Source organism: Vespula pensylvanica, chromosome 4 (assembly GCF_014466175.1).
Source record: "Vespula pensylvanica isolate Volc-1 chromosome 4, ASM1446617v1, whole genome shotgun sequence".
NCBI lineage: Eukaryota > Metazoa > Arthropoda > Insecta > Hymenoptera > Vespidae > Vespula > Vespula pensylvanica.
The window spans coordinates 1,301,052-1,319,012 of NC_057688.1; the positions used below are offsets into that span (position 1 = coordinate 1,301,052).

The following is a 17,961-nucleotide window of genomic DNA, read 5'->3' on the forward strand; positions in this document are numbered from 1 at the left end:
ATATATATATATATATATATATATATATATATATATATACATATATGTGTATATGTATGTATGTATGTATATATCGACTTATATACATATAAGCAAAGGTAGAAGAGATTCAAGGGAGCAAGTTGTGCGTTTAATCCACGTAAGACATCGTCTGAGTCACCTTAATTTCCTTTTATCGCTTTCTTGCTAGCTCATCTAGGTTCCTACGATGAGAAAACGACGTAGGTACTATATAGGTCGAGAATGGTTACCATGTTCCTCGTTAACGTATCAAGCGTTAGTATGTACTTACGTTATGTTTAGAATGTATCAGAAATGTTTTTAATGTTATATGAAAATCTTTATAAAAATGTCGATCGAATAGATATCATAGTTATATTTTAACGATTAACTTGATTGTTAGTTTGATTTGTATTATTTCGAATATAATTATAGCATTGTTCGTTTATGAATATATTATATTTTAATATTATATTTAAATCCGTTTGTTTATATATATTCCATCGCTAAGAGATAGAAATCCTCTATATTTTCATTACGCAGTTTTGTGTCAATATGTTATTTACCTTCGAACTATATATGCTTGTTTACATTTGTCAAGCGGAACGAATGGTACCGAGAAAATTTTATATTACCGATTTTTAATTATCGTCGTTGTTTCCTCCTTTGCCTTTTCATTAATACCATAATATTTGTGTTTAATTATCATCATTGGTTAATACAAATTAATAACCTTTTCATTATAAAAGTTATTAAAACAATTAAATAATCTCAATTAATTTTATTTATATACCTATATTACGTAGAATTTAATTCATCGATCACGTTCCTTCGTAATTGTATTTAGTACTGTTTACATATTCCGCGGAGAGAAGGACAGAAAAAGACAGACAGAGAGAGAGAGAGAAAGAGAGAGAGAGAAAGAAAGAAAAAAAGAAAGAGAGAACGAAAGAGGGAAAGAGAGAGAAAACGTGGTTTGTTTTTCCTACATCTACGTTTTTGTGTCAGTATGTTATTTACCTTCGAGTAAAGGACAGACGGTTTTCGTAACGAACCACTCAGCACTCAGTTTTTCTTTCATTTATCATAATATCTCCGAACATTTCTTAACTTATTTATATACGATATCACGTATACGTATTTATAAATGTATATATTTACAAAGTTTCTTAATGGACCAATTAATGACCTAGATCTAATAATCTCTTCCGTTTACGCAGAGCCGCACAGAAGTTAAACCTCTCGTCGAGTCCCCATCGTCGACGGCGTTCCGGTGACGAGAACATCGGACCAGAAGAGCAACCCATCTTTCCTAATGGATACGCCGCATTGCTTCTCAAATCACCGCCTCCGGCACCACCGGCCCTTCTCAGACGAATAGGAGTCAAGGAGCTCACCGGAGTTGGCAAGGTAAGTAAGCTTAGACTCTTTCTTTCTCTCTCTTTCTCTCTTTTTTTCTCTATCTCTCTTTCTCTTTTACCCTCACCCTCATTCTCTCCCTCTCCCTCTCCCTCTCTTTATCTTCTTCCATTTCTTTTATTTATTTCTATTTCCATTTACACGATACGATTTTACGGACGATCGCGAAAATTCGAAAGAAGAATCCTATGAAAACTCGACGCTTTTTTTACCCCCTCCCTTACGAATCTCTCGACTTTTCGTTTTTACCGACGGGGATATAAAAAACTAGGCGAGTGTATAAACGTTGGAACGATAAAATTCTCTCTCTTTCTCTCTCTCTCTCTCTCTCTCTTTCTTTTTCTTTTTCTTTTTCTTTCTCTCTTTCAGTGTCTCTCACTCTCTCTCTTTCTCTTTTTCTCTATGTGTCTCTTTCTCTATCTTTTTCTCACTTTGATGCAAACGCGTTCGTGTTTGCCTAGGAAATAAACTACGTTGGGAATTTAAAGTGACGTATGGTCGAGAGAAAGAGAAAGAAAACGAGAAGATAGTATTTCTGGAGTAACTTCGCATAGCACAAAGTCCCCGGAGCTTTACGTGAGACAACGTCATTTTCGTTATATTTTAAACGAGCTATCTTCGTCTTTATTTTCTCCTTTTTTCATATTTTTTTTTGTCCCTACTTAATTGCCAAAAAAAAAAGAAAGAAAAAACGAAAGAAAAGAGGACACAAACATTACAGTTACGAGGAAAATATTCGGTCTGTCTGTTTGTACGTTATATTTTCGATAAGTATCGACGAATGGATTAATTAGCCCGACGAATTCTCTCCTATCATTAACAAATCCAAATATTATCAAAACTAATTAAACCGTGAAATTTCGACGTACCGTCGATTCTATACATTCGTCTTTAACTTTCTCTCTCTCTCTCTGTTTCTCTCTCTCGTCCAAATAATCGTCGAATTTCAACGCTTAATTGTTGATCTGGAGATGATGGTTAAACGTTAAATTAAGCAAAAGCACAAGCGACGTACTCTAATCTCATTTCAACTTACCCACGTCGATGTTTGGTCGATCTAGAAGTAACAACCAACTTCCGTTCACTTTCATTCATCCGCCCGTTTAGCCACAAATCCGTAGGTATTCCTTTTCTTTGGATCGGATGAGAACATTATAGGGTTCGACCGCAAGTGATGTTATTTTTATCTATATATATATATATATCTCTCTCTTTCTTTCTTTCTCTTTCTCTCTGTCTTTCTATTCATTTCTCTCTCTTTCTCTTTCTCTCTTTGCTCTCTTCGTTCGTCTATCTTTCTCTCTGTTTATTCGTATCGTATTGAAAGAAGAGGATTGGAATAGATCGGTATTTGAGAACAAAGCGTGAGAAAGCGTGTACTTAGCAGGTGCCTTATATATACCAGATATACATACACACGAATATATATATATATATATGCATACACACACACATACACACATATATATATATAATAGATCGCGATACCTTCAGTACGGTTCGTCATTTGAAATGCAGATGAGCTACTCGTAGTGCTATAAGCCTTTCTCTTCCTCCCTCTCTCCCTCTTTGTCCTCTCTTCAAGTTCCTCTTAGGCTTTCCACTTTCATCGATCCATTATTCCATCCCTTCTCTCTTCCTTCTATAGATTACAACGCGTGCATCCTTAGATCATGCAACTACTTCGTAAGAGCACCAGTCGAATATCCGGTTTGTACCATCAAACTGAATATCCGCGTCGGAAGCGACCGGAAACAGTTCTCCAAAGTTTCGATGGGGATCCCCTATATATTGTCATGATTGTATAGGGTCATAAGAGAGAAAGAGAGAGATGTTTGTCTCTTACTCCTTGCATCGTATTATTACATTTCCTTTTTCATTCTTATGATCGTTTGAAATTCATGTATCGAGTAAATACGTGTTTATGTTAAGAAATTAGTATTAAGCGAGTTGGTAATTTCAGTTTAATAATCTCTTCGGGATCTTTTATTTAATAATGGATATTATTAGGTATAAAGAGGATATTTTTCCTGGGATATTAATGTTTCATAAAAGTGTAAAAGAGAAGTTTTAATTATATAACTTTATGTATTTATATATAGAATTTGTAGGAGGAAAAAATAAGTTCGACATGAAAGTTTTAATTACGTTCATAAATAAATTTCTTTTTCAGTAATTTCATGTATATAGTTACCGCTCGATTTAATTTCATTTTCTTTTTATTTTCCCTTTTTCTTTTTCTGCTATACATACACAAACATACACACACACACATATATATATATATACAGAACAAGTAAAAAGATTTGAATCAGATTTTTGAACGATCCGAAATGAAAGTATCGATCACAGTCGATATAAATTATTTGTATATTAAAAGTACTTGGAAAATACGAAGAAGTTCGGAATGGTACTCATGAAAGCTTCAAAGTTCATATTTTGTTTTTAACGTCTAGAAACGAACGAGAGATAGAAGGAGAAGGAGAAAGAGAAAGAGAAAGAGAGATACTCTTTCGAGCGTAGCATCGAGAGGATCCTAAGGGGGCTTAAGGTTCGCGTCCCAGGAATTCCGGGAAGGCACGGGGTTGAAGATAGTATTACATGAAAGGGATGCTCGTTACGTTTTGAGACGCCAAACCCCTGCGGAATAAAAGCCGCCGACGTTGCCGTTGCGTTTACCGTGAGCTCACGCTTAAAAGCCAACCCGCGGAATTGTTCGAAATTAATTCGTTAGAAATAAGGTTTTATTGTTTACCGGTTGACGGAGCTAATTAAAGCGAAAAGGATCAGACGAAGGGATAATAAAAAAAGAAAAAAGAAAAAAACAGGAGGATGGACAGGAAGAAGGGTAGACGGACCACTCGGATTTTTCAAGGTCAGTTGAGAGGGAGAATTATCAAAGCAATTTTCTCGTCGTTGTTAAATATGAACAATTCTTTTATGCTATTTCATTCGTTCGATTTATGGATGTATATACGTAGTCTATCGTAGATATGTGTATATATTTACTATGAATAATCAAGAAAATTAGAGTAGTATATTACGATGTAGCAGTGAACTTCAACTTTAGTTTTAATGAAACGTATGTACGTGGTTGAACACAAGCTACCGACTCGTTTATATCGTTCATATACTTGTTAAACGATGTCATATACATACACTGATTTCTCTCTCTCTCTCTCTCTCTCTCTCTCTCTCTCTCTCTCTCTCTCTCTCTCTCTCTCTCTCTCTCTTCATCCAAGTCATCTCACAGACGTTTGAATATTTAGTATCTCTATGAAGAGAGAGAGAGAGAGAGAGAGAGAGAGAGAGAGTAATTAAACATCCGTATAGTGCGTCGAATACTGACCAAACGTAGCTTTGCTTTGGCTTTATGCACGCTCAGTCGCCAATCTCTTGTTCTCGGTGTGGACTTTCTCTGTTCCGTTTATGTACCGTCTGTTTGAACGTTTCTCATGTTCAGATGCAAGAGATTTTAAAGGTTCCTTGTTCTCTTTCTATCTAGCGCTCATGTATCCGTCATCACCGTTGTTACCGTCTCTCTATCCATTTCGGTCTGCTTCACCAGCTAACAATTTGCTCTCCCTTGCGTCAGACTACAAAGCATATACCATTATTTAACGTGCCATCGTTGGACAACTACCACGACAAAATGATACCTATTAGCCTTTTTCGAGCAGTATTACTATGCGTTTCAAGGCCAAGAATTATTTTTGTTTTTGTTCCTTCATTCTTCTTTTCTTTTTCTTTTTTTCCTTTTGTTCTTCCTTTTTCCCTTTATCTTTTACTCAACGACGATGTTTTAATTATTTCGAATTGATCGTATTTTGAGAGAACAATTTGTCGTTGTTGTTTTTTTTTTCTTTTCTTTTCTTTTTTATATCGGTTGAAGTTGTAATAACATATTAAAATAGTAGATTTATTCGTGTCTGATGTAAAAAGAGAAAAAAAAAAGAAAAGAAGGAAAGAACGTTCTGTAAATTCTTTCGAAGGACCCGAACCGATTCCTATTTATCCCTCGTCGTGATCCAATATACGACTCCGTGGCTTTCGCTCGCGAGAGGAAAAAAGGGGCAGAAAAAAGGCAAAGGGTGTGCTTTTGCGAGAGAGTGAGGAAAGAGAAGTGGAACTCGCTGGTTTCGTGACTCCTGCTAAAATAAAGGATAGAAGGAGAAGGGAAATAAAAAAGAAAGAGAGAGAGAGAGAGAGAGAGAGAGAGAGAGAGAGAGAAAGGGGAAGCGTGATTTTTATAGGTTCGTACAGGCGTGTATCGAACAGTTTTCTCTTTTCCACGACGGTGAAGAGAAAGATGGGTTCGTAGAGAAGAGCTTGGGACTACTTAGAAAAGAAACGAGGAACGGTTAGGGCTAGTTGAACACGACGAAATGAAGCGTGACCACCGATGGTCCTGGTTCCCAGCCGTCGAACAAATTCCAACTTTCTTACTTGTGTCCCTGATCGAACTGCACGGAAGGATAGAAAGCGTATGTATGTGTGTCTGTATAGATATATTTATGTCTACGTTAAAGTTTCTATTAAAGTAGATGAGAAAGAGAAAGAGAACGAAAGAGAGAGATTACGTGATTTTTAAAGGAAAAAGAAAAAAAGTTAAAAAGCGGAATATTTTATTTCGATTGATTACGATTGATTTTATTACACATTGATAATATCATTAACAATATTACAAATTAATAATCTCTAATGTGAGAAAGAAAAGAAAGGAAGAAAAGAAAAAAAAGAATTCATTCTCATTGATCGTTTGAAGATAATAACTAACTAAAATACTATTTCAAAGACATGATTCAAAGTAATGATCGTTTCCATTAGTAACGTGGGGTAGTGGAGACGAAGCGGAACGTAGCTGAGTCCTTGGAAAATTCGTTTTCTAAGCGTTAATCATTTTAGTCGGGTTGGATTATCGTCAGAACGATTCGAAGTATCTTTCTTTGGGCTCGAATCAAGATCGAATTTTCATGGCGGAAGAGAATCGAGATAGGGACGTCGAAGGGCTGCCTAGCTGTCCTTTCGATCCGAATACACGTGCGATATCGAGGGAGATGGATTTATAAAGGGAGAGATCTCTCTCTCTCTCTCTCTCTCTCTCTCTCTCTCTCTCTCTCTCTTTCTCTTTCTCTTTAGATAGACAGATATTTTCTGTTTCCTGGAACAAGGAGGTGAGAGAAGAAGAAAGAGAGATAAAAAAAGAAGAAAAAGAGAGAAAGTTAGGTCAAATAATGATTTCACTAATTCGAGAGAATCGATGTGACGACGAGCGACATTCCGGAAGGCCGTTTTCCTGGTGCCGTTTCTCGCGCTCAGTGGACCAGGAAAACTACACGAGAAAAGTTTCCTGGCACACGTTTACCTACCTCCTACTCTTACCTCATTCCCTCCTACCTTACTTCCTTTTCCTCCTTTTACGGAGAGAGCCAAATTGCGTTTCTCATACTTTTATCGCTACCATTCCGCTTTACCTTTCTTTTTCTTCTTTTTATCTGTTTCTCCATATTCTCTCTCTTTCTCTCTCTCTCTCTCTCTTTCTCTCTGTGTCTCTCTGTCTGTCTGTCTCTTTCTCTCTCTCTCTCTCTCTCTCTCTCTCTCTCTCTCTCTCTCTCTCTCTTTCTCTCGTATAGTCAATGATATTACTCTAGAAACTGTACTTCAATAAGATCACCCTCGAAACAGCTATCGTCCTCTCCTTCCTCTCCTTTAAGGGACATTTAAACGTTTAAAGAGAAAAAAGAAAGAGAAAAAGAAAGAGAGAAAGAAAAAAGAAAGAGAGAAAGAGAAAGAGAAAAGGAAAAAGAATGAAAGGATGAAACTCATCTAGATTGTCTGCTTGTATATAATATTCTTTTTTCTTTTTCTTTTTTCTTTTTCTTTACGTACTTACATCTTTGAATTTTATTTATTTTATCTTCTTTTTTTTTCTTTTTCTTTTTTTTTTTCTTTTAATTGAACCAACCCCCTTATGTCTGCTGCATGTTGCGTTGTTCTCTCTTCTTTCTTTTGGATTTCTTTTTTGTCCTTTTCTCTTTTTCTTTTTTATTGTTTGAAAGCATCTTTTAAATCACGTTGCATAGTTTCAAACTCTGACTTAATGATCTCATTTGTTTATTTAATCATTTTCTTTCGAACTTATTCAATTTTTTACGATATATAATATAATATATATATATAATCTATGTTTATGATTAAATAAAAGAAATTGAAAAAATAATAAAAAATGTTGGACGAGTAAATACCTAGAAACTAGAGAATACTATGACTATAATCGTAAGTGATTAATGAGATAAACTCAATGAAATTCAATAAAATTGAATGAAATATTAACTAATCAGATAGCCGGGCCATTTAACTAGTCCAACAGTTAAGCAATCAATCAATTTACTAATTTCGTCTGATTAGTTTATCTAATAAACCGCTAAATTAGTTTATCACAAACTCACGAATCTTATTAAAGCATTAACTATTATGGCGAATAATTAATGATCAACGTCGTACTTTAACCATTTAAAATTTTTATAATATTTTTTAGAAGTTCAATACTGTGTATAATAGTACGAGTAAATAATAGTCTATTATATTTTTGTAAAACGAGAAACATTACGTGAAACGTCGAGTGAATTTATCGATTTATACTAAATTTTCTTTATTATATACGAGTAAATTCTATTTCTTTGATTCACATGATTAAATATATTTTATAAATATGATTGATTATAAAGAATACCTATTATTAAAATTAAGAATATAATATAATAATTACGATATACATTTCTTCGATAATATACAATATTTACGATATATTATAACAGACAAAAATTAACTGAATCTATCTTAAATATTTCTCATAATCTCTTATCATTTTTATTTATTCAAATATAATGCTGTATAAAAAACAAATTATTAAGAAAAATAACAAATCGAAAATGTTTCGATTTGTTTGACTAAGAAATTCAAATTAAATCATAACTTTCTTTTACAACGTAATGGTATCAATAAAAAAAAAAGTGATAAATAATGATCCAAGTTGAGTTTGAAAGGATCGCAAATAGATATAAGCAAAACTTGATCGATACGATTGTCAGGAGTCTTATTCCGTTTCATTAAGGAGGGAAACGAGGCAAGAACATGCGCAATTTGATCTCGAGGAATCTGCTGACCAGAACTCCATCGTACTCTCGTAGTGGTTTGAAGCCGCGCGTTTGCTCGGTTTTATTGAAATGTCCGGTCTTACGCGTCCCCTCATCTATTCTCGACGGATGAACGACGGAAGAAGACGAAGGGTGCCGAGCGACGCGATACCACCCTTCCAACCTCAGAATGCCTAATGAGGGCTTCTGATTTTACTGAGACTCGACGGACCTTTGCACTCCAGCTTACAGTCGACCCTTAACCCCTTTGAAATGTGGTCGCTGAGAAACTGGGGAGAGAATTAAGCGTGAAGAAAATGGAAAAAGAAAAAAGGAAAAAAAGAAAAAAAGAAAAAGTCGATTGTTAACTAACTCACGTGGTATTTCAATTAAAAGTTGCGATTCGATTAGACGATTAGTAATATTTTTTTAAATTATTTACTAACGAATAGTTTATGTGTGTGTGTGTGTGTGTGTGTATGCGTAGATATTATTACTGTAAAGCATTTGTGGTAAAATTATTTATTGATAAAATTGTAACTTTTTGAACATTTATTATTATTTTGTTATTTCTATAATAATATTCTATAATTAATTAATTCATTATAAGTCACACGATTATGTCTATATCTCAAATTTAGTAATTTAATAATTTTGATATTATTTTATTTTATCGCAAGGAAATTATCTAATCGTTATTTCGTATTTGAAAGTTTTTATGTTTATTACGTTATATAAGGTATACGATAAGTCTTATGTCGTGTATTCTCTTTTTTTTTTCTTTCTTGTAAACACGAAAAGAATAATTTATGAAGGGTAGGTTTTATACGGAGTTAAATAAAATAAACAACTTCGTTAGACCTAATGTTTACATATAAATATCGATCGTAGATTGTCTCGTGGCGATGTGACCTCTATGTTTCCGTATCGTCCTTTTCGTGCGTATAACGCTTTTCTGTTTTGTTCGTCAAGGCAGTCACATTCAGATCGTAGTGGGAAGAACATCATGTAAGTCTCACAAATTAATTTTACTTTCATATTCTCTTTTAACATTCTTCATATAATATATCATGTATAATATATCATGCATTATATTCATATCATTCATATAATTTATCGTATCATTCTATTAGTATTATATTTCAAGTAACACATAAATAACTAAACATTTCTTTTACATACGTAGTATATTCGTATCGAAATTATAAGCAAAACCGAAACTAGTATTAATTCGATAAAAATCGGATTTTAAGAAGACCTTAAGAAATTATTCTTTTTTCTTTTCTCGTTATATTTACGTATATCCGTATCGTATTCGATTATTCGTTTTACACGTTTAATTATTGACCGCCTAATCGGTCTACATTATTTTTTTTTTTTTTTTTGGTTTCCTTGCTACGTTCTAATTCGATCGAAAGTGATAACAATGTCTCGCCGAAAGGGGTTATTTTAATAATTAATTAATCTGAGGGGCATCCGAGGTAACGGAGAAGAGCGACGTTAGGGATGTTTGCGGACAGTCCATGGGGACCATAGGGGGACCACGCGTCGTACCACGTGGTATCCACAGGATAATTGGAGGTCACTGCGGTTTTAGGGAACTCTCCTCTACTCCTACTTGGAACGTGCGACCGAATGTCGCATCCTCCTCGAGGAATGCCTAAATACAAGATGGAGAATGCATTTCGCCGGAGGAATCCTTTGAATTCGCCTAAACCTTTAATTGATCGATCCGTTTTCATTACATTGTTATTCTCGTTTGAGAATAACTCGATTTTATTTATACTAAACGTGATATTTTAATAAGTTAATAAACGATTAATCGATATATGTATATCGCAAAATACGATCAAAGAACTTCTTCATGGCAGGTGATAGTGGCAATTAAAAAGATATATATAGGTATATAAAATACGTCTTATATTTTCCTCAATATTTTGATTATCGAAATGATTAAGATAAGCTCATACATAGAATCGACTTTCACGAACGTGATAAATTGTTTGTATATGTAAAAGATATTTTTTTTTTTTAGTGTATCTCTCGAAGTACTTACTGTTTTTAAATTGTTTCAATAAAATGTTAGTAATTGTGTCGATGACAAAATATGGAAGATCCAAAGTTTTTCCGAAATTCTTTGATACTATTCTAGACTATATCACGTGAAGATCGATAAGTAAATAGATATTCGTATAGCAACGTCATGGAAGCGTTTAATTAGCGGACGAGCTTTGATCGAATTTCAATGGAGGTGCAATTAAATCACCGAGGAAACTCGCCAAGCGTTAACGAGAGTAAAAGAAAATAGAGAAAAAAAAGGAACTATTCATTTCCTTGTTCGTGTGTAGCTAAAGCTTGGTAGGTACTATCGGTTTAGATTTTTTACAAGATTTTTTTTCCCTTTTCTCCCTTTTTTCCTCTTTTTTCTCTTTTTCTTCTTTTTTTCCTTTTATTTTATTAACGAAGGATGAAAGAAATTCGATCTTTCGTAGAACATTTTTCCGTTCATTCTGTCGAATAGTATCACGTTGCTCGTTAGTTTTGATAATATTTTTGAAACAAATTAATTTACTATGCGATTAAGCGAGAAAAAAAAATGGATAATCTATTGATCGTATATCTACAAAATATTATACATACATATATTATAAATATTAATTATAACATTAAATGTAATTCGTGGTTTTAGCAACGAAGCAACTAATACTTTTGTAATCATTTTTTTTTTTAGAATTTTTTACGTATTATTTCGTGTTCAAAAGCGTTTGGCAACACGTGCAGAAGATTTCGAGCAGGCAATTACGCGTTGCGTCGTAGGGGTGAAATGTAGGTTATACGTTCGACGTGTAAATAGAAAAAGGTAAAGGAGAGAGAAGAAAATGCATGTTAGAAAAGGAAGGAATGATGGAGTCATGGGTCGTTAGTTCGCTTTTCATTAAGTCCCCAACTTGTTCTTTCGTTTGTCGTCGTCGGCAAAGACAATACACGTGTATATTTTGTTAGTACAAGAAATAATATTTCCAAAACGGATTTCTGTTTAATTTAACCTGGTCGAACGAGAAAACGATGTTTCATACGTAAGTACATATAGTATATGTATAAATATATATATATATATATATATATATATGTATGTACATTATATACATATTACACATACGAGAACGATGAAAATCCAGAAACGTTGACGCGCTGAATAAACGAATTAATAATTATCTCATGCGAAATTTCTTTGCCTCTTGGCGATCTCGTTCTCCTCGTTTTCATGGGGTTCGCGGAAAGATTAAAAAAGAAAAAAAAAGAATGAAAGAAAAAACAAGTAAGAAAGAAAGAAAGAAAGAAGAACAGAAGAATTGAAGATATACCGTGAAATGGTGGTTTTAATTGAAAAGTTACGCCTGTGAAAAGTTCTCTCGCTCGATATCATATTTACCAGACATTCGCTTCAGTAAGTTCGAAAGAGATAGCATATTGAAGAGAAAAAAAGAACGGAAAAAAATTATATATATATATATATATATATATATATATATATATATATATATATAGATAATTTTTCATGAAAGTTTAATTATTTCGTAATAGTTTCGATCTTTTTTATTTTAGAATTATGTATATATCCTGTAAAATTTTCTTTAAGAAATTCTATGATCGTAAAACGAAACTTTCATATACTGTTTATCTTCCTTTTTTATTCAGTATAACGTTCCTTTTTTTTTCTTAATGAGAAGATGCATTGAGGGATACGTCTTGTTTTATTCAAAATCATCCGCCATCTTAAAAAAACTTGGTCTTCACATATTCTCTCTCTCTCTATATCTCTTTCTTTTTCTCTCTTACTCTTTCTCTCAGCTTAATAATTTCGTGGCCGATGTTTCGTACTCGGTTTACCGTCTCACCGTCGGTTTCTAGCGCGAGAAAGGGTTGTACGCATTATCACTTTTACCAGCTTATGAATTTATTAGGAAGTTCCAACGGGGGGTAAAAAGGGTGGAGGAGATATACACACACATACATATATATGTATATATATTTATATGTATATATACACACCAGTCAGAAAATACAACGGCCAGTCCACGTTCACGAAAATATGGCTGAACTCGACTCAACTCGACTCACTCTAACTCGTTCTATCTTTCTCCTTTGCACCAGCTCACTTCTTTCCTTTCTGCTACCATACGACAGCTTTTTATAAGGGTTAATTTTAATCACATGATTCATACTCTCGCGAGCATAATCTCACGTCGGTTTTCTGGTCTAATTCCTTTGCAAACTTTTACTCTTGTATTATTCAAAATCTAATTAATTTGAAATTGAAATATTTCAGATAGAAATATCGTGTTTATATATGTAAATAGATATACTGTATTTTATACTTTTCCTTTTTTTCTTTTTTCAATACTTTTATTATCAATTTATATATCTACGTAGATGTTTACAAATTATTGTATATAAAATATTAAATGTGTCTAATGTTAAACATTTTAATTCACTCTATACGATAAAAAATAGGTTGATATGAGAGGATAGATAACGTTATTACGTAGTTATGTTAAAGATATGTTTCTAGGATTACGTATTGTTGAATTAAAAAGACAGAGAGAGAGAGAGAGAGAGAGATAAGTCATTGTTTCAGTAAATGTGACAGGTAGTTTCAAAGCTAGCAAAGCGGTGAAGCGTGTAAAACGAGCATCATCCTGAACGTCTGAACGTTAATACGCTAACTTTCCGTCGTAATTAACACTCCTAAGTGATTCAACGAGGCATCCAACATTTCTAAACATAACGTTGCCCTTGTTAAATCGACCTCGTCATCAGATCATATTCATATCTATACAAAATTATTCGTACAACGTTTTACTATTTTAATTAATTATTTCATTAATACGAAAAGTAAATTTAACTGAATTATATTTTGTTAAATTATATATGTATGTTACTTACTCAAAATTAATTTAAATTACAAAACACTTTCATTATATCTGCATCCTTTTCAAAAATAATACCTCCTACGATATAAATCGTATGAAATATAAATAAATAAATAGATATACACAAATAAAAATCGTTTAAGGAAATACTTAAAATAAAAGATTCAATAAAATGAAACAACGAAGAAAGGATCTTACAATATAAATCATATCGAATACAAATATACAAATACACACACACACACACACACACACACACACAGATCTACGCAAATATAAATAATTTAACAAAAGTATTAAAATAACGAATTGAAACTATTCTACGCGTATCGATATTTAAGAATTCGATAGAGTGAAAAAAGAAAGAAAAAGATAGGAAACGGTCTCGACGTAGTTTAAGATCAATAAGTAATTCCTATAACGTAAAGGACGATGGACGGAAGGTATGGCCAAAGGATTTCCGTCGAAATATTCTCTCGTAGAGGCGGCACGTGTAAATCGAACGGAATCTGAAAAAGGGTGCGCTATCGAGCGATGTGCGCGTGCTCACGCTGCGCTTCAATCGGTCTGCCCACTTTCTGTTTGCTCGCTCAATGAGTATTTCGGTGTAAACGAGATTCGACGGCGTAAGAGGGAGGCAGGACACTAGGAGCGTGGACGTGCGCGCACTCACACTAACATATACACTTATGTACACGTATAAACGTACACAGGAACGTAATGTGTGCCTGTGAATGACAAGAGAGAGAGAGAGAGAGAGAGAGAGAGAGAGAGAGGGAATAGTGCACCGAGGAAACGCTGTTTAATTTCAACGAACACGCTCGATGCGTCCGGTGCTTTCGTGTTTGACGAACGACCGATGTGTGTTCGCTTTCGTATATACGAAACGTTGTAAAAGGAAATCCTTTTAGGAAGTTCGTGTGCTTTTCTTTTTCTTCTTTCTCTCTCTCTCTCTCTCTCTCTCTCTCTCTCTCTTGCTTTATTTAATTTTTTTTTTTTTATATTCCCTTGGTCTCTTTCTTTTTCAAATTTTTATTTTCCATTCGTTTCATTTTCTTTTGTTCTTATCTTTTCGTTTATTCGTTTTTGTTTCTTTTTTATTTTTAATTTTTTTTTTTTTGATGATTACCTTCACGAAAGGATCTTACATCGTTAATCGAGTCTTTTAACTTTTGATCCATAGGAATTATTATCTCTATGTTGCGCGATTGGGACAGATCGTTTAGCAGAAATGTTTTTCTTTTTTTTTTTTTTTTAGATATAGTAATATAAATTGCGTTGCGAAACGTTTTAGGAACTTTTATATTTGGGAATTATTAATGTGTAAATAGTTTATGTATTTAATATTGACGTATTAAATGCATTTGCGTATATTCAGGGATTCACAAGACTTTCTTTTATGGGTTGTATATGCATTTATATATCACTATAGAAAATATTTGTTCTTGGGAATTTGTTGAACGTTGAGAGTTAAAAAAGTTCATTGGATAAAAGACATTGCATTGCTACCATTGTTCGAATTTAATTATTCTTTAGTCGAACACGTAGTATTGAAGAATGTATTAAATCGGGCCGATAAAAGAACATAGAAAATAGATTCTTAGATAAAACGATCTTAGACAAACGATTTTGTCTCTAGAGAAACCTTTCAATAACAATTTCTCTCAAATAACAACTCGTGCGGTACTACGTTCGTTTTGGATAAGGGACGACCACAGATCAGATTGTTTAAATATTCCGAGCAAACTATCTTGAGACGTCTACGACCAATAAGGATCATTCCTTACCTTTACAAACATTTTCTTTTTTTAACTGAAACTCCTCCTCTCTTTGCCTTTCCGTTTCTCTCTTCTAATTTCATTATCGTTTTCGCGAATAGTTTGCACGAAGTTGTGTAACAGTAGACAGATACATTTTCGATCTCGAATAGTTCACTAAAAACAGTCGAGCTTAATTGGCAACATCGGTCGTCTCTCTAAATTACGATTAGAATTAGGAATATCCAGCGCAAATAACGATACACAAATATCACGCAACAATTATATTGTATTCGAATCGGTCAAATTCTTAGAAAAATGTATTGCTATAAATTCTTATATATTTTAATATTGTTTTACTCTGCGAAGAATCTATAATGATAAAAAAAAAAAAATTTTATTTCCTTCTCATTAATTCGTAGGAGAGTTATTTTACGAAGCTTGTGCCATCGGTCATTTTTTTTATCGCGATTTGGAAATGAATTTAAGACTCAATCGTCTTAAATAATAATTAATCGTCTCAATATTTTAAAAATCATTTACTGCAAAATAACAAGCTTAGTAAAATAATTAAGTTCCTTCGCACGAGCGCGCTGACCAATACGTTTCATTTATCTTAGAATTACGTTTATTAAGATAATAATTTTCTTTAAAATAATGATTAAAAATAATAAATCTCACTTCATAGGAGTCGAACGATCATTGATAAAAACGAATTAATACGCGTATTCATTTAAACAGAGATCATCATTAATCACAAATCTTAATATTTATTCGATATTATATACTTATCATGTACCACTTCTTCTCTTTTCATTATCATATTCTTTCCCGGAAGGAAACATGAACGTTCGAACTTATTAAACATCGATTTTCGTATTAAGATAGATTACGGGTATCAAGAAAGCTATGATTATGATCGCTTATAAAGATCTTGTTGATATCCAAGCTATCGAATAACTCGAGTATTTCTCTCTTTCTCTCACCCTTTCTTTCTCTCTCTCTCTCTCTCTCTTTACATCGGGGTAGGTAAATGGAGAAGGATAGGATCTGTATTGTGGCACCGGTTTAATAAATGTCCCTGACGCGTGGTCGGCAAGGGTACAAATCGCTTGGAACCGCAGACACAATGCTTAGTAATGGTGACCGACGGGCTCACGTAACGCCCCCTTGACTCTGCTTCCCGGTTAGTTCTATAAGAGAGAGAGAGTGAGAGAGAGAGAGAGAGAGAGTGAGAGCTAGAGAGAGAGCTAGAGAGAGAAGAAGAGAGAGGTAGAGAGAGAGAGAGAGAGAGAGAGAGAGAGAGAGAGAGAGAGAGAGAGAGAGTGCTCCATTCGTTATGTTCCTTCGCTATTGCTAACCCAAAGCCCAACGCTTGATCGCACGCGCGCGCGATCAGCACGATTTGATTTCGACGCGAATCGTCGGACAAACGAGCTTAATTAATCCAACCGTTTACTACCTTCCCCGTTTGCCTGTGGCCAGGCCCAACTGACGCGGAGACAATACAAAATATCCTGCCGTTTCAACGTCCACTTCTCTTGAAATGATTCGCGTTATATGACGACGTCTTTCATTTCATAAGAGTTTACGATCTTTGATAAAATCGTATTAATTTAAAGAGATTAATGTAAAGAGAAGTCATCATTAATCATAAAAGCTTAATGGTCATTTGACATTGTACATTTTATTTCAATTTTTCTTCGTATAGTAGATTAGAATTTGATGTAATCGTTTTTCATTTTTGTTGTTATTGTTAGAATAGCGTATAGATGGTTAGAGATAAATATTAGAGTTTTTTCTTTTTTTCTTTTTTTTTATTATTCGTAAAGCTTCAAGAAATATGCGATTGATTAATTTTTATTTGATTTGATCTCAAGTATGGTTTTAATTATGGCTTGGAAAGTTTGCGTTCGTGAAGATTTGTTAAGAAAAGAAGAGAAAAAGAATTTCTTTTCGGATTGTTAGTTTAGAATATAAAGTATGAATAAATTCGATGCTTTTATTTTAATAATTTTGTTTTAATTTGATTGATTATTATAAATGTAATTACATTAGCACTGTCATTTTGTTACTATAAAACATCGTCAAATAATTAATAAAATTGATTGTAGAAATTCATCGAAATGTTGTACTTAACGATTTACAAAATACGTGTTTACGAAATATTTTTCATACGATCTCTATTATGTCGATAATATTAAAATGTATACGTAGATAAAAAAAAAAAGGCAATTTCTTTTTAAAAATGATTTTTATTTCACGTATCTACGATTTTTCATTCAAAAGATATAGCTATTTGAAGTTCGCCATTCATGATTACCATTAGATACCTAGTATGAGTAAAAACAGGTGTACGTTACGTAGTGAATAGAAAAATCTGTTTACGATGACCAGCTGATCTGCGTGTTCCAGGAATGTACGTAGATCAATGGACTTTTAAAAAATTAAGTAGGTCAGTGTATCAAGGTAATCATCTGTTACTTACATTTAAATATCTCTACCACTAAAAATCATAGAGACATAAAAGAAAGATTATTATAAAGGATAAATTTTTCTATCAACTTTTTTTCTCCTTCGATCATCATCGTTAACGATCATTTGACAATTCATTACGAACAATTTGTTATAAATAATTTGAACAAATAATTTCTTTTTCTCTATCCCTTAATATCTATAAACAGAAACGTACCTATAGTTAGTGAAGATTCGTTG

The 17,961-nt window shown here is 33.3% G+C and overlaps 1 protein-coding gene across 4 annotated transcripts in view; it reads left to right on the forward strand.

Moving 5' to 3' along the window:
* The window catches only part of LOC122628980 (kinesin-like protein CG14535), a 255,776-nt gene that overhangs the window by 114,155 nt on the left and 123,660 nt on the right, over positions 1-17,961 (forward strand). For all 4 annotated transcript variants that reach the window (XR_006327163.1, XM_043811929.1, XM_043811930.1 and 1 more), the window contains one exon: positions 1,221-1,410. Coding sequence is in view for 3 of the 4 variants with exons in the window: in XM_043811929.1 (XP_043667864.1) it covers positions 1,221-1,410 (190 nt within the window). In the remaining variant the exon portion in view is untranslated. The remainder of the gene's footprint in view (positions 1-1,220; positions 1,411-17,961) is intronic.